General features: G+C 54.4%; 1 protein-coding gene across 1 annotated transcript; it reads left to right on the forward strand.

Annotated features, from left to right (window-relative positions):
• Positions 1–8,873: 8,873 nt before the first annotated feature.
• Positions 8,874–10,757, forward strand: LOC121861126 (neurogenic locus notch homolog protein 1-like). The gene has a single exon (XM_042358690.1). The coding sequence runs from the start codon at positions 8,874–8,876 to the stop codon at positions 10,755–10,757; it is 1,884 nt and encodes a 627-aa protein (XP_042214624.1).
• Positions 10,758–15,574: the final 4,817 nt, after the last annotated feature.

Consider the following 15,574-nt stretch of genomic DNA (forward strand, 5'->3'; position numbering starts at 1 on the left):
GAGGGAGGAGGAGGAGGAGGAGAGTCAGTAGGTAGGAGGAAGAGGAAGACTGGTCTAGTGAGGGAGGAGGAGGACTGGTCCTAGTGAGGGAGGAGGAGGAGGAGCACTGGTCTAGTGAGGGAGGAGGAGGAGGACTGGTCTAGTGAGGGAGGAGGAGGAGGAGGAAGACTGGTCTAGTGAGAGGAGGAGGAGGAGGACTGGTGTAGTGAGAGAGGGAGGAGGAGGAGAACTGGCCTAGTGAGGGAGGAGGAGGACTGGTCTAGTGAGGGGGGAGGAGGAGGAGCACTGGTCTGAGTGAGGAGGAGGAGGAGGACTGGTCTAGTGAGGGAGGAGGAGGAGGAGGAAGACTGGTCTAGTGAGGGAGGAGGAGGAGGAGGAGGACTGGGTCTAGAGAGGGAGGAGGAGGAGGAGGAGCACTGGTCTAGTGAGGGGAGGAGAGGAGGACTGGTCTAGTGAGGGAGGAGGAGGAGGAGGCTGGTCTATTGAGGAGGAGGAGGAGGGACTGGTCTAGTGAGGGAGGAGGAGGAGGAAGACTGGTCTAGTGAGGGGGAGGAGGGAGGACTGGTCTAGTGAGGGAGGAGGAGGAGGAGGACTGGTCTAGTGAGGGAGGGAGGAGGAGGAGGAGGACTGGTCTAGTTAGGGGAGGAGGAGGAGGACTGGTCTAGTGAGGGGAGGAGGAGGGACTAGTCTAGTGAGGGAGGAGGAGGAGGACTGGTCTAGTGAGAGGGGAGGAAGAGGGAGGACTGGTCTGAGTGAGGGAGGGAGGAGGAGGAGGAGGACTGGTCTAGTGAGGGGAGGAGGAGGAGGACTGGTCTGAGTGAGGGAGGAGGAGGAGGACTGGTCTAGTGAAGGGAGGAAGAGGGACTGGTCTAGTGAGGGAGGAGGAGGAGGAGGACTGGTCTAGTGAGGGAGGAGGAGGGACTGCTCTAGTGAGGGAGGAGGAGGACTGGTCTAGTGTGAGGGAGGAGGAGGAGGAGGACTGGTCTAGTGAGGGAGGAGGAGGACTGCTCTAGTGAGGGAGGAGGAGGAGGAGGACTGGTCTAGTGAGGAGGAGGAGGAGAAGGACTGGTCTTGTGAGGGAGGAGGAGGAGGAAGAGGACTGGTCTAGTGAGGAGGAAGAGGAGGAGGAGGACTGGTCTAGTGAGGGAGGAGGAGGAGGAGGAGGAGGACTGGTCTAGTGAGGGAGGAGGGAGGAGGAGGAGGACTGGTCTAGTGAGGGAGGAGGAGGAGGAGGAAGGGACTGGTCTAGTGAGGAGGAGGAGGAGGAGGACTGGTCTAGTGAGGGAGGAGGAGGAAGACTGGTCTAGTGAGGGAGGAGGAGGAAGACTGGTCAAGTGAGGGAGGAGGAAGACTGGTCTAGTGAGGGAGGAGGAGGAGGAGGACTGGTCTAGTGAGGGAGGAGGAGGACTGGTCTAGTGAGGGAGGAGGAGGAGCGGTCTACTGAAATAGAAGATGTGTCCACAGCTATATCAAATAGGCTACCACGGCTATAACTAATACATTACCACAGCTATAACTAGGAAGCTACCACAGCTATTACTAATACACTACCACAGCTATAACTCAGACGCTACCACATCTATCACTAATACACTACCACAGCTATAACTCAGACGCTATCACAGCTATAACTAATACACTACCACAGCTATAACTAATACACTACCACAGCTATAACTAATACACTACCGCAGCTATAACTAATACACTAGCTCAGCTATAACTAATAGGCTACCAAATCTGTAACAAGGGTGCTACCACAGCTATAACTAGGACGCTATCACAGCTATAACTAATACACTACCACAGCTATAACTAATACACTACCACAGCCATAACCAATACACTAGCTCAGCTATAACTAATAGGCTACCACAGCTATAACAAGGGGCTACCACAGCTATAACTAGGACGCTACCACAGCCCTAACTAATACACTACCACAGCTATAACTAATACACTACCACAGCAATAACTAATACACTACCACAGCTATAACTAATACACTAGCTCAGCTATAACTAATAGGCTACCACAGCTATAACAAGGGGGCTACCACAGCTATATCTAATACACTACCACAGCTATAACTAATACACTAGCTCATTATACCTAATAGGCTACGACAGCTATAACAAGGGGGCTACCACAGCTATAACTAGGATGCTACCACAGCTCTAACTAGTACACTGCCACAGCTATAACTAGGAAGCTACCACTGCTATAACTCAGACAGTTATAGCTAATACACTACCACAGCTATAACGAATACACTACCACCGCTATAACTAATAGGCTACCACAGCTATAACAAGGCTACCACAGCTATAACTAATACACTACCACAGCTATAACTAATAGGCTACCACAGCTATAACAAGGCATAACACAGCTATAACTAATATACTACCACAGCTATAACTAATAGGCTACCACAGCTATAACTAATACCACAGCTATAACTAGGACGCTACCACAGCTCAACCAACAATAATACACTACCACAGCTATAACTAATACACTACCACAGCTATAACTAATAGGCTACCACAGCTATAACTAGGACGCTACCACAACACTAACTAATACACTACCACAGCTATAACTAATACATTACCACAGCTATAACTAATAGGCTACCACACCTATAACTAATAGGCTACCACACCCGTAACTGATAGGCTACCACAGCTATAACTAATAGGCTACCACAGCTATAACTAATAGGCTACCACACCCATAACTAATAGGCTACCACACCATAACTAATAGGCTACCACACCTATAACTAATAGGCTACCACACCCATAACTAATAGGCTACCACACCTATAACTAATAGGCTACCACACCCATAACTAATAGGCTACCACACCTATAACTAATAGGCTACCACACCTATAACTAATAGGCTACCACACCCATAACTAATAGGCTACCACACCCATAACTAATAGGCTACCACACCCATAACTAATAGGCTACCACAGCTATAACTAATAGGCTAACACACCCATAACTAATAGGCTACCACACCCATAACTAATCGGCTACCACACCCATAACTAATATACCACACCCATAACTAATAGGCTACCACACCATAACTACAGGCTACCACACCTATAACTAATAGGCTACCACACCCATAACTAATAGGCTACCACACCCGTAACTAATAGGCTACCACACCCGTAACTAATAGGCTACCACACCCATAACTAATAGGCTACCACACCCATAACTAATAGGCTACCACACCCATAACTAATAGGCTACCACACCCATAACTAATAGGCTACCACAGCTATAACTAATAGGCTACCAAACCCATAATTAATATGCTACCACAGCTATAACTAATACATTACCACAGCTATAACTAATACACTAGCTCAGCTATAACTAATATGCTACCACACCCATAATTAATAAGCTACCACAGCTATAACTAATAGGCTACCACAGCTATAACTGGGAGGCTATAACAGCTAAAACTAATAGTCTACCACAGCTATAACTCATAGGCTACCATAGCTGTAAATAGGAGGCTACCACGGCTATGACAAATAGGCTACCACGAATACAATAGGCTACCACAGCTATAACTAATATGTTACCACAGCTAAAGCTAGAAAGCTGCCACTGCTATAACTAGAAGGCTTCCACAGCTATTACTAGGAGGCTACCACAGCTATTACTAATAGGCTACAACGGCTATAACTAATAGGCTACCACAGCTATAACTAATAGCCTACCACAGCTGTAACCAATATGCTACCACAGCCATAACTAATAGCATGCTATAGCTGTAACTAAGACACTACGACAGCTATAAATAGGACGTTGCCACCTATAATCTGATAAGCTACCACGGCTATAACTAATAGGCTACCACAGCTATAACTAATACACTACCATAGCTGTAACTACGAAGGGTGCCGTAGCTATAACTAGGAATTTACCACAGCTATACCTAATACACTACCACAGCTGTAACTATTACACTACCACAGCTGTAAATGTTAAACTACCACAGCTATAACTATTACACTACCACAGCTATAAATGAGAAGTGACTCGAGACCTTATCGTTGACGCTTCAATTTTAGGTCTTAGTAAGGAAATGTTGCACCACATCTGTGTGTCTGTATTACTTATGCTCACCTTACAAGCGAGTAGACCCGGGTTCGACCCCCGGGCATAATAGAACTATGGGCAAGTTTCTTTACGCCATTTGCCTTTGGATACCCAGCAGTAAATGGCAAATCTATTAACATCTAGGGCCTAGATGTTAATAGATTTGCGGATCGTGTTCCGGGGTAATGGTTAGCCAGTGCAGTTGACGAGCTGTACGATCTTCTTGGATTATCCCTTGACACTCTATCGTACAGCTCGTTAACTTAGGTGTGGTTGTGCCAACACCTAGGTGGCCCTCGGGCCGGCCATCCTCTAACACGAGGGGCAACAATTTCCTTCACCAGTTGGCTCACACGTTTAACAAGAGCCATTATATATTACAGTGGCTCATTATGACATATTTATGAGGATATATAAAGAAAAGACCGCCTCGATATATTAACTATTTTGTAAGAGGCAACATTAAGATATTGTTAATAAAGTGAAGAAATATTAACACTCCCTGTTTTACGGCCGTGTGTGTGTGGGGAGGGTAAAGATATGACGGTGCTTGGTGAGCCAGACACGACTCCCCACCCTGAACCCTCCTCACCTCGACCCTCTCACCCTCGACCCTCGACCCTCCCTCACCCCCCTCCTCGACCTCCTCACCTCGACCTCTCGACCTCACCTCGACCTCCTCACCTCGACCTCCTCACCTCACCTCGACCTCCCGACCTCCTCACCTCGACCTCTCCTGACCTCACCTCACCTCACCTCGACCTCCTGACCTCCCGACCTCACCTCGACCCCTCCTCACTTTCCCTCAACCTCCTCACCTCGACCTCCTCACCTCGACCTCCTCACCTCGACCTCCTCACTCGACCTCCTCACCTCGACCTCCTCACCTCGACCCTCCCACTGACCTCCTCACCTCACCCTGACCTCCCTCACTCCTGACCTCCTCACTCGACCTCCCGACCTCCTCACCTTGAACCTCCTCACTGACCTCCTCGGCCCTCGACCTCCTCGGCTCCCTCTCGACCTCCCTAGACCTCACTCGACCCCTCCCTCACCTGACCTCCTCACCTCGACCTCCTCACCCTCGACCTCACCTCGACCTCACCCCGACCTCCCTCACCTCGACCTCCTCACCTCACCTCCACCTTGACTCCTCACCTCTGACCTCCTCGACCTCACTCGACCTCATTCGACCTCCTCACCTCGACCTCCTCACTGACCTCCTCACCCGACCCCTCCCTAGCCCTGATGTATGAAGATTTGTGGGTCATTGAGGTAAGTAATGTAATGTTGTCTTGTCGATCTGTGGTATATGTGAGTTCCTCCTGGAGTGGTGGGGTGGTGGGGTGTGGTGTGGGAGGGGGTGTGGTGGGGGTAGGGGGTAGGTGGGGTGTGGTGGGTGGGGGTGTGGTGGTGGGGGTGTGGTAGGTGGGGTGTGGGAGTATGGGGGTGTGGTGGGGGTGTGGTAGGTGGGGGTGTGGTAGGTGGGGGTGGTAGGTGGGTGTGTGGTGGGGGTAGGTGTGGTAGGTGGGGTGTCATAGGTGGGGGTGTCCTAGGTGGGGTGTCCTAGGTGGTGTGGTAGGTGGGATGTAGAGGGGTGTGCTAAGGGGTGTGGTGGGTGGGGGAGGGTAGGTAGAAGTGGGGGTGGGGTGGTAGGTAGGGGTGTGTGGGGGTGTGGGGGTATGGGAAGGTGGGTAGGTGAGGGGTGTGGTAGGTGGGGGAAGGGGGTGGTAGGTGTAGGGGGAGGGTGAGTGTGATGAAGAAGATAAGGTGGTAGAGGTGGTGAGGGTGGTAAGGGGAGGTGAGGTGGGTACAGTAGGTGAGGGGTGTGTGGTACAGTAGGTGAGGGTGTGGTACAGGAGGTGAGGGTGTGGTACAGTGGGTGAGGGGTGGGTACAGTAGGGTGAAGGTGTGGTACAGTGGTGAAGGTGTGGTACAGGAGGTGAGGTGGTACAGAGGTGAGGGTGTGGTAGAGAGGTGAGGGTGTGGTACAGTGGTGAGGGTGTGGTACAGGTGAGGGTGTGGTACAGTGGGTGAGGGTGTGGTACAGTAGGTGAGGGTGGTACAGTGGGTGAGGGGTGTGGTACAGTAGGTGAGGTGGGGGCAGTGGGTGAGGGTGTGGTACAGTAGGGGAGGGTGTGGTTAGCAGGTGAGGGTGTGGTACAGGAGGTGAGGGTGTGGTACAGTAGGTGAGGGTGTGGTACAGTGGGTGAGGGTGTGGTACAGTAGGGTGAGGTGTGTGTACAGTAGGTGAGGTGTGGTACAGTAGGTGAGGGTGTGTACAGTAGGTGAGGGGTGTGGTACACAGAGAGGGGTGTGGTACAGTGGGTGAGGGTGTATTACAGTAGGTGGAGGGGTATTACAGTAGGTGAGGGTGTGGTACAGTAGGTGAGGTGTGGTACAGTAGGTGAGGGGTGTGGTACAGTAGGTGAGGGTGTGGTACAGTAGGTGAGGGTGTGGTACAGTAGGTGTGGTGCAGTGGGTGAGGGTGTGTGCAGGGGTGAGGGTGTATTACAGTAGGTGAGGGGTACAGTGGGTGAGGGGTGTGTGGTACAGTGGGTGAGGGTGTGGTACAGTAGGTGAGGTGTGGTACAGTGGGTGAGGGTGTGGTACATTAGGGTGAGGGGGTAGGGGGTGTGGTGCAGTAGGTGGGGGGTGGTACAGTAGGTGAGGGTGTGGTACAGTAGGTGAGGGTGTGGTACAGTGGGTGAGGTGTGGTACAGTGGGTGAGGGTGTGGTTACAGTGGGTGAGGGTGTTACAGTGGGTGAGGGGTGTATACAGAGGTGAGGGTGTGGTACAGTAGGTGAGGGTGTGGTACAGTGGGTGAGGGGTGTGGTGAGTGGGTGAGGGGTGTGGTAGAGTGGGGTGAGGGTGTGGTAGAGTGGGTGGGGTGTGGTACAGTGGGTGAGGGTGTGTGACAGTGGGTGAGGGGTGTGGTACAGTGGGTGAAGGTGTGGTACAGTGGGTGAGGGTGTGGTACAGGTAGGGGGTGTACAGTGGGGAGGGTGTGGTACAGTAGGTAAGGGTGTGGTACAGTAGGTGAGGGTGTGGTAGAGGAGGTGAGGGTGTGGTAGAGTGGCCGTCAACAGCCAAGTGAACTATACGGGCACAATGGTGGTTCCCGCCTTGTGGGAGTGACCACACTGCCTTCACCACTTCCCACTGCCTTTCGTTATTTCTGGGTCACTTCGCCTCTTAGTTTTGTGGGCGTGGGCGGGGACTCTGCCTTGTGGGAAAGACTCTACCCTGGTAACACTACAATGAACTTAACGTCAAATGGACGCACCCACCTCAGCGTGATAGGCAAATATAAGCTCAATGCCCGGGGTATATAAGTCACATTATGGTGGGGAGGCGGCAGCTGGAAGGCCAGGTTGGGCATTATTTAGTCAGCACTTGACAGGAGAGGTGAGGGCCCTCATGTTTGCCGCCTCTTCCACCCAGAATAACTTCAACTTAGGATTTTCACGATAAAGGAATTTACTTTCCTGTTTAAAGGTATATCTTGCGACCTGAGGAGTATGGTGATAGTCCGCCTGCTACTAGTTACCGGAGGTGTGGGCCCCTGCTGCTAGTTACCGGAGGTGTGGGCCGCCTGCTGCTAGTTACCGGAGGTGTGGGCCTCCTGCTGCTAGTTACCGGAGGTGTGGGCCGCCTGCTGCTGGTTACCGGAGGTGTGGGCCGCCTGCTGCTAGTTACCGAGGTGCGCCTGCTGCTAGTTACCGGAGGTGTGGGCCTCCTGCTGCTAGTTACCGGAGGTGTGGGCCGCCTGCTGCTAGTTACCGAGGTGTGGGCCTCCTGCGTGGTTACCGGAGGTGTGGGCCCTGCTGCTGGTTACCGGAGGTGTGGGCCGCCTGCTGCTGTTACCGGAGGGGCCGCCTGCTGCTAGTTACCGAGGTGTGGGCCTCCTGGTGCTAGTTACCGGAGGTGTGGGCTGCCTGCTGCTAGTTACCGGATGTGCCGGTGCTAGTTACCGAGGTGTGGGGCTGCCTGCTGCTAGTTACCGGAGGTGTGGGCCGCCTGCTGCTAGTTACCGGAGTAGTTACCACCCAACCCAGCTCACGACAACAACCCCACCTCAGCTCACGACGACCACCACACCTTAGCTCACGACAACAACCCCACCTCAGCTCACAACGACCACCACACCAGCTCCGACGATTACCACACCTCAGCTCACGACGACCACCACACCTCAGCCTGCAACGACCACCACACCTCAGCTCACGACAACAACCCCACCAGCTCACGACGACCACCACACCAGCTCACGACGATTACCACACCTCAGCTCACGACGACATCCACACCTCAGCTCAGACAACAACCCCATCTCAGCTCGACGACCACCACACTCATTCCACGACGACAACCACACCTCAGCTCACGACGACCATCACACCAGCTCACGACGACCACCACACTCAGCTCACGACGACCACCACATCTCAGCTCCCGATGATTACCACTCAGCTCACGACGACCACCATCTCAGCTCCCGACGACACACCTCAGCTCACGACGACCACCACACCTAAGCTCAATGACCACCACACCTCCGTTCACGACGACCACCACACTTCAGCTCACGACGACCACTACACCTCCGTTCACAACGACCACCACACCTCCGTTCACGACGACCACCACACCTCAGCTCAAGACGACCACCTCAGCTCAAAACGACCACCACATCTCATTTCCGACGACCACATCACTTCATTGTTTGTAACATGACAATTGTAGGAAACGCTGTCAACAAGGCCCGCTGTTCTGCCTCTGTCAACAAGGCCCGCTGCTCTGCCTCTGTCTACAAGGTCCGCTGCTCTGCCACTGTCAACAAGGCCCGCTGCTCTGACACTGTCAACAAGGTCCGCTGCTCTGCCACTGTCAACAAGGCCCGCTGCTCTGCCTCTGTCAACAAGGCCCGCTGCTCTGCCACTGTCAACAAGGCCCGCTGCTCTGACACTGTCAAGGCCCTCTGCTCTGCCTGTCAAAGGCCCGCTGCTCTGCCACTGTCAACAAGGCCCGCTGTTCTGCCTCTGTCAACAAGGCCCGCTGTTCTGCCACTGTCAACAAGGCCCGCTGTTTGCCACTGTCAACGGCCCGCTGCTTTGCCTCTCTACAAGGCCTGCTGCTCTGACACTGTCAACAAGGCCTCTGCTCTGCCTGTCAACAAGGCCCGCTGCTCTGCCACTGTCAACAAGGCCCGCTGCTTTGCCTCTGTCTACAAGGCCTGCTGCTCTGACGTCAACAAGGCCTTCTGCTCTGCCTGTCAACAAGGCCCGCTGCTCTGCCACTGTCAACAGGGCCCGCTGTCTTCCTCTGTCAACGCGCTGCTGCTCTGCTGCGTCAACGAGGCCCGTTGCTCTGCCGCTGCTCTGCCTCTATCAACAAGGCCCTTTGCTCTGCCTCTGTCAACAAGGCCCGCTGCTTTGCCTCTGTCTACAAGGCTTGCTTCTAACACTGTCAACAAGGCCCGCTCTGCCTCTGTCAACAAGGCCTCTTGCTCTGCCTGTCAACAAGGCCCGCTGCTCTGCCACTGTCAACAAGGCCCGCTGCTTTGCCTCTGTCTACAAGGCTTGCTCTCAACACTGTCAACAAGGTCCGCTGCTCTGCCACTGTCAACAAGGCCCGCTGCTCTGCCCTGTCAACAAGGCCCGCTGCTCTGCCTCTGTCAACAAGGCCCGATGCTCTGCCTCTGTCAACAAGGCCTGCTCTGCCACTGTCAACAAGCCCCTCTGCTCGCCTCTGTCAACAAGGCCCGCTGCTCTGCCTCTGTCAACAAGGTCCGCTGCTCTGCCACTGTCAACAAGGCCCGCTGCTCGGCCTCTGTCAACAAGGCCCGCTGCTCTGCCTCTGTCAACAAGGCCCGCTGCTCTGCCTCTGTCAACAAGGCCCGCTGCTCTGACTCTGTCAAGGCCCGCTGCTCTGCCTCTGTCAACGGCCTGCTGCTCTGCCTCTGTCAACAAGGCCCGCTGCTCTGCCTCTGTCAACAAGGCCTGCTGTTCTGCCTCTGTCAACGAGGCCCGCTGTTCTGCCTCTGTCAACAAGGCCCGCTGTTCTGCCTCTGTCAAGCAGGCCCGCTGTTCTGCCTCTGTCAACAAGGCCCGCTGCTCTGCCTCTGTCAACAAGGCCCGCTGCTCTGCCTCTGTCAACAAGGCCCGCTGCTCTGCCTCTGTCAACAAGGCCCGCTGCTCTGCTCTGTCAACAAGGCCCGCTGCTCTGCCTCTGTCAACAAGGTCCGCTGCTCTGCCACTGTCAACAAGGCCCGCTGCTCTGCCTCTGTCAACAAGGCCCGCTGTTTGCCTCTGTCAACAAGGCCCGCTGCTGCTCTGCCTCTGTCAACAAGGCCCGCTGCTCTGCCTCTGTCAACAAGGCCCGCTGTTTGCCTCTGTCAACAAGGCCCGCTGTTTGCCTCTGTCAACAAGGCCCGCTGCTCTGCCTCTGTCAAGGCCTGCTGCTCTGCCTCTGTCAACAAGGCCCGCTGCTCTGCCTCTGTCAACAAGGCACGCTGCTCTGCCTCTGTCAACAAGGCCCGCTGCTCTGCCTCTGTCAACAAGGCCCGCTGCTCTGCCTTACACCGATTTATGCCACCAACTCCTACAGCTACATAATTACCCTGGTAAATAATGTGGAAGTCCCCGGCGAGAGTGGGTAGATGGTGTGGGTGTCCCTCCTCCTGCCAGGCCGCCCACCTCCCTCCTGCCAGACCGCCCATCTCCCTCCTGCCAGGCTGCCCACCTCCCTCCTGCTAGGCCACCCACCTCCCTCCTTCCAGTCCACCCACCTCCCTCCTGCCAGGCCACCCACCTCCCTCCTGCCAGGCTGCCCATCTCCTCCAGTAGGACCACCCACCATAAACTTGCCCATTTGTCGCAATATTTACATTGACTCACCTGTCAGATGTGGACACTACTACTGCCACACTCTGCTCACCTCCCCACACACCCCTCCGCCATCTCATCCTGACTTGCCCTCCCTCTCCTCCCCCTCCTTCTTCTCATACACTCTTCCTTTCCCTCCTTGCACATCCCTTCCGGCCCCTCTCCTCACACACACACACACACACACACACACACACACACACACACACACACACTTGTTTCTGAATCAGCTACAAAACCCACTAAGATAACTCCCCTTTAATTCCTCCCACACCCCTGTCACCGCCCACACCTGTCACTGCCCACACCCTCGTCACCGCCCACACCCCGTCACTGCCCCCGCCCTGAGAGTAACTACCCTTCACGCCCCGGTACAGTTGACTGTACCTTCACGCCCCGTACAGTTGACTGTACCCTTCAGCCCCTGCACAGTTGACTCTCCCACCTCACGCCCTGTACAGTTGACTCTACCCTTCACGCCCTGTATAGTTGACTCTACCCTTCACGCCCCATGGTTGACTCTACCCTTCACGCCCTGTACAGTTGACTCACCCACGCCCCTGTACAGTTGACTCTACCCTTCACGTCCCGTACAGTTGACTCTACCCTTCACGCCCTGTACAGTTGACTCTACCCTTCCTCTAGAGCCATGCTGTAGCTCCACCCCACCCCGTCTCCTGCTAGTAAGGGAGAGTACAGTTTCGTGTGTCAGGGAGAAGGAGGGGTAGGAGCATAAGGTAAGTGGGTGAGGATGGGAGTATCAGGGAGGCAGGGAGAGAAGTGAAGGTGGGGGTATGAGGAAGGGAGGAGAGGGTGGGAGCAGTAGGAAGAGAGAGAGGGAGGTGAGGGAGAGAGGGGTGGAGGTGAGGGAGAGAGGGTGGGAGTATCAGGGAGGGAGGGAGGTGAAGGGTGAGAGAGGGAGGTGGGTGAGGGTGAGAGGGAGGGAGCGAAAAAGGGAGGTGAGGGAGGTAAGGGAGGAGGGAGCATCAGGGAGGGTTCTCACGTGTGTCTCAGAGATACGCTAAAACTCGTGGTGGCAGCTGGCTAGCCTCACCCCAACACAGCTTCACCCCATGTTCCTCTCCTCCTCCCTCCCTCAACCACAGTCCCTCCCTCCATCCCTCCCTCCCTCCCATCTTCCCTCCTCTCTCCTCCCCTCCTACATACAGTTACAGAGCTCAACAACTCTATTGACAAGACTCTACAGTTTTGTTCCATCTTGAGGGCTGTCGTGTAGCTCAGTGTGACCAGGGCTCTATGCTGCCGTGTATAACCCCCAGCCTAGTGGCGGGCAGTGCCACCTGAGGAAGAGTGCCATCAACTAAGACAGTACCAGTAGTGGGCAGTACATATAACTGGCCAACTTCACTTATCATAGTGACACCATCGGAAAGTCATTAACATAATCGAGTGTAATGTATCAAACTTGGTGGTGGTGATGGTGGTGCTAGTGGTGGTGGTGGTAGTGGTAGTGGTGGTGGTGGTGGTGGTGGTGTTGGTGGTGGTAGTGGTAGTGTAGTGGTAGGTGGTGGTGGTGGTGGTGGTGGTGGTAGTGGTAGTGGTGGTGGTGGGTAGTGGTGGTAGGATGTGGTGATGGTGGTCGGTGGTGGTGGTGGTGGTGGTGGTGGTGGTGGTGGTAGTGTAGTGATGGTGGTGGTGGTGTGATGGTGGTGGTGGTAGTGGTAGTGGTAGTGGGTAGTGGTGGTAGTGGTGGTAGTGGTGGTGGTCGGTGGTGGTGGTGGTGGTGGTGGTGGTGGTAGTGGTAGTGTGGTGGTGGTGGTGGTGGTGGTGGTGGTGGTGGTGGTCGGTGGTAGTGGTGGTGTTGGTGGTGTGGTGGTGGTAGTGGTGGTGGTCGGTGGTGGTCGGTGGTGGTGGTGGTGGTAGTGGTAGTGGTGGTGGTAGTGGTGGTGGTAGTGGTGGTGGTAGGTGGTAGTAGTGATAGTGGTGGGGAGTGGTGGTAGTGATGTTGGATGGTGGTCGTGGTGGTGGTGGTAGTGGTAGTAGGGTGGTGGTGGTAGGGTGGTGGTGGTGGTGGTGGTAGTGGTGGTGGTAGGGGCGGCTGAGATAACAAAACACATTTATTTGTACAGTAATTATGTAATTGAGGAGATATTGTCAACGATAAGAATAGTGTGTAGAGGCTGCCCTGTGTGGGAGGCCAGTCATGTGTGGAGGTCAGTCAGGAGGCTGGTCATGTGGAGGCCAGTCATGTGTAGAGGTTAGTCATGTGTGGAGGCCAGTGCGTGTGAGGCCAGTCATGTGTGGAGGCCAGTCATGTGTAGAGGTCAGTTCTGTGGAGGCCAGTCATGTGGAGGTCAGTCATGTGTGGAGGTCAGTCATGTGTGGAGGCCATGTAGAGGTTAGTCATGTGTGGAGGCCAGTCATGTGGAGGCCAGTCATGTGTGAGGTTAGTGCGTGTGGAGGCCAGTCAGGTAGAGGTTAGTCATGTGTGGAGGCCAGTCATGTGTGGAGGTTAGTCAGGAGGCCAGTCATGTGTGGAGGTTAGTCATGTGTGAGGCCAGTCATGTGTAGAGGTAGTCATGTGTGAGGCCAGTCATGTGTAGAGGTTAGTCATGTGTGGAGGCCAGTCATGTGGAGGCCAGTCATGTGTGGAGGTGTCATGTGTGGAGGACGTCATGTGTGGAGGTCAGTCATGTGGAGGTCAGTCATGTGTGGAGGTCAGTCATGTCTGGAGGTTAGTCATGTGGAGGTCAGTCATGTGTGGAGGCCAGTCATGTGTGGAGGTCAGTCATGTGTGGAGGCCAGTCATGTGTGGAAGGTTAGTCATGTGTGGGAGGTTAGTCATGTGTGGAGGTCAGCTGCTGTGGAGGTCAGTCATGTGGAGGTTAGTCATGTGTGGAGGCCAGTCCATGTGTGGAGGTTAGTCATGTGGAGGCCAGGTGGAGGCCAGTCATGTGTGGAGGCTGGTCATGTGGGAGGTCAGTCATGTGTGGGAGGTCAGTCATGTGTGAGGTCAGTCATGTGTGGAGGCCGGTCATGTGTGGAGGCCAGTCATGTCTGGAGGTTAGTCATGGAGGTCAGTCATGTGTGGAGGTCGTCATGTGTGGAGGTCATGTGTGGAGCCAGTCATGTGTGGAGGTTAGTCATGTGTGGAGGCCGTCATGTGTGGAGGTCAGTCATGTGTGGAGGTCAGTCATGTGTGGAGGTCAGTCATGTGGAGGTCATGTGTGGAGTCAGTCATGTGGAGGCCATCGTGTGGAGGCCGTCATGTGTGGAGGTCAGCGTGTGAGGTCAGTCATGTGTGGAGGCTCGGTCATGTGTGGAGGTCAGTCATATGTGGAGGTCAGTCATGTGTGGAGGCCAGTCATTTGGGGAGGCCAGTCAGTGGGAGGTCAGTCATGTGGGAGGTCAGTCATGTGTGGAGGTCAGTCATGTGTGGGAGGTCGTCAGTGTGGAGATCAGTCATGTGTGGAGGTCAGTCATGTGTGGAGGTCATGTGGAGGCCAGTCGTGGGGAGGCCAGTCATGTGGGAGGTCAGTCATGTGTGGAGGCCAGTCATTTGGGGAGGTCAGTCATGTGGAGGCTCAGGTGGAGGTCAGTCATGTGTGGAGGTCAGTCAGTCTGTGGAGGCCAGTCATGTGTAGAGGTTAGTCATGTGTGAGGCCAGTCATGTGTAGAGGTCAGTCATGTGGAGGTGAGTCATGTGGAGGTCAGTCATGTGGAGGTGCAGTCATGTGTGGAGGCCAGTCTGGGGAGGCCAGTCATGTGGGAGGTCAGTCATGTGGGGAGGTCAGTCATGTGTGGAGGTCGGTCATGTGGAGGTCAGTCATGTGTGGAGATCAGTCATGTGTGGAGGCCGGTCATGTGTGGAGGTCAGTCATGTGGGAAGCCAGTCATGTGGGGAGGCCAGTCATGGGAGGTCAGTCATGTGGGAGGTCAGTCATGTGTGAGGCCAGTCATGTGGGGAGGTCAGTCATGTGTGGAGGTCAGTCATGTGGGGAGGTCAGTCATGTGGGGAGGCCAGTCATTTGGGGAGGCCAGCATGTGGGGAGGTCAGTCATGGGGAGGTCACTGCTTCACTGTTATGGCAGCTTGAGCGCCACTCACTACACGTCCTCTCTCTAGTAAGACTCACACTACACGTCCTCTCTCTAGTAAGACTCACACTACACGTCCTCTCTAGTAAGACTCACTACACGTCTCTCTAGTAAGACTCACACTACACGTCCTCTCTCTAGTAAGACTCACTACACGTCCTCACTCTAGTAAGACTCACACTACACGTCCTCACACTAGTAAGACCACTACACGTCCTCTCTCTAGTAAGACTCACACTACACGTCCTCTCTCTAGTAAGACTCACACTACACGTTCTCACACTAGTAAGACTCACACTACACGTCCTCTCTCAATAAGACTCACTACATCCGTCCTCTCTAGTAAGACTCACACTACACGTCCTCTCTCTAGTAAGACTACACCACACGTCCTCACACTAGTAAGACTCACACTACACGTCCTCTCCAATAAGACTCACACTACACGTCCTCTCTCTAGTAAGACTCACACTACACGTCCTCACACTA

This window comes from Homarus americanus, unplaced genomic scaffold, assembly GCF_018991925.1.
Source record: "Homarus americanus isolate GMGI-L3 unplaced genomic scaffold, GMGI_Hamer_2.0 scaffold52806, whole genome shotgun sequence".
Classification (NCBI taxonomy): domain Eukaryota; kingdom Metazoa; phylum Arthropoda; class Malacostraca; order Decapoda; family Nephropidae; genus Homarus; species Homarus americanus.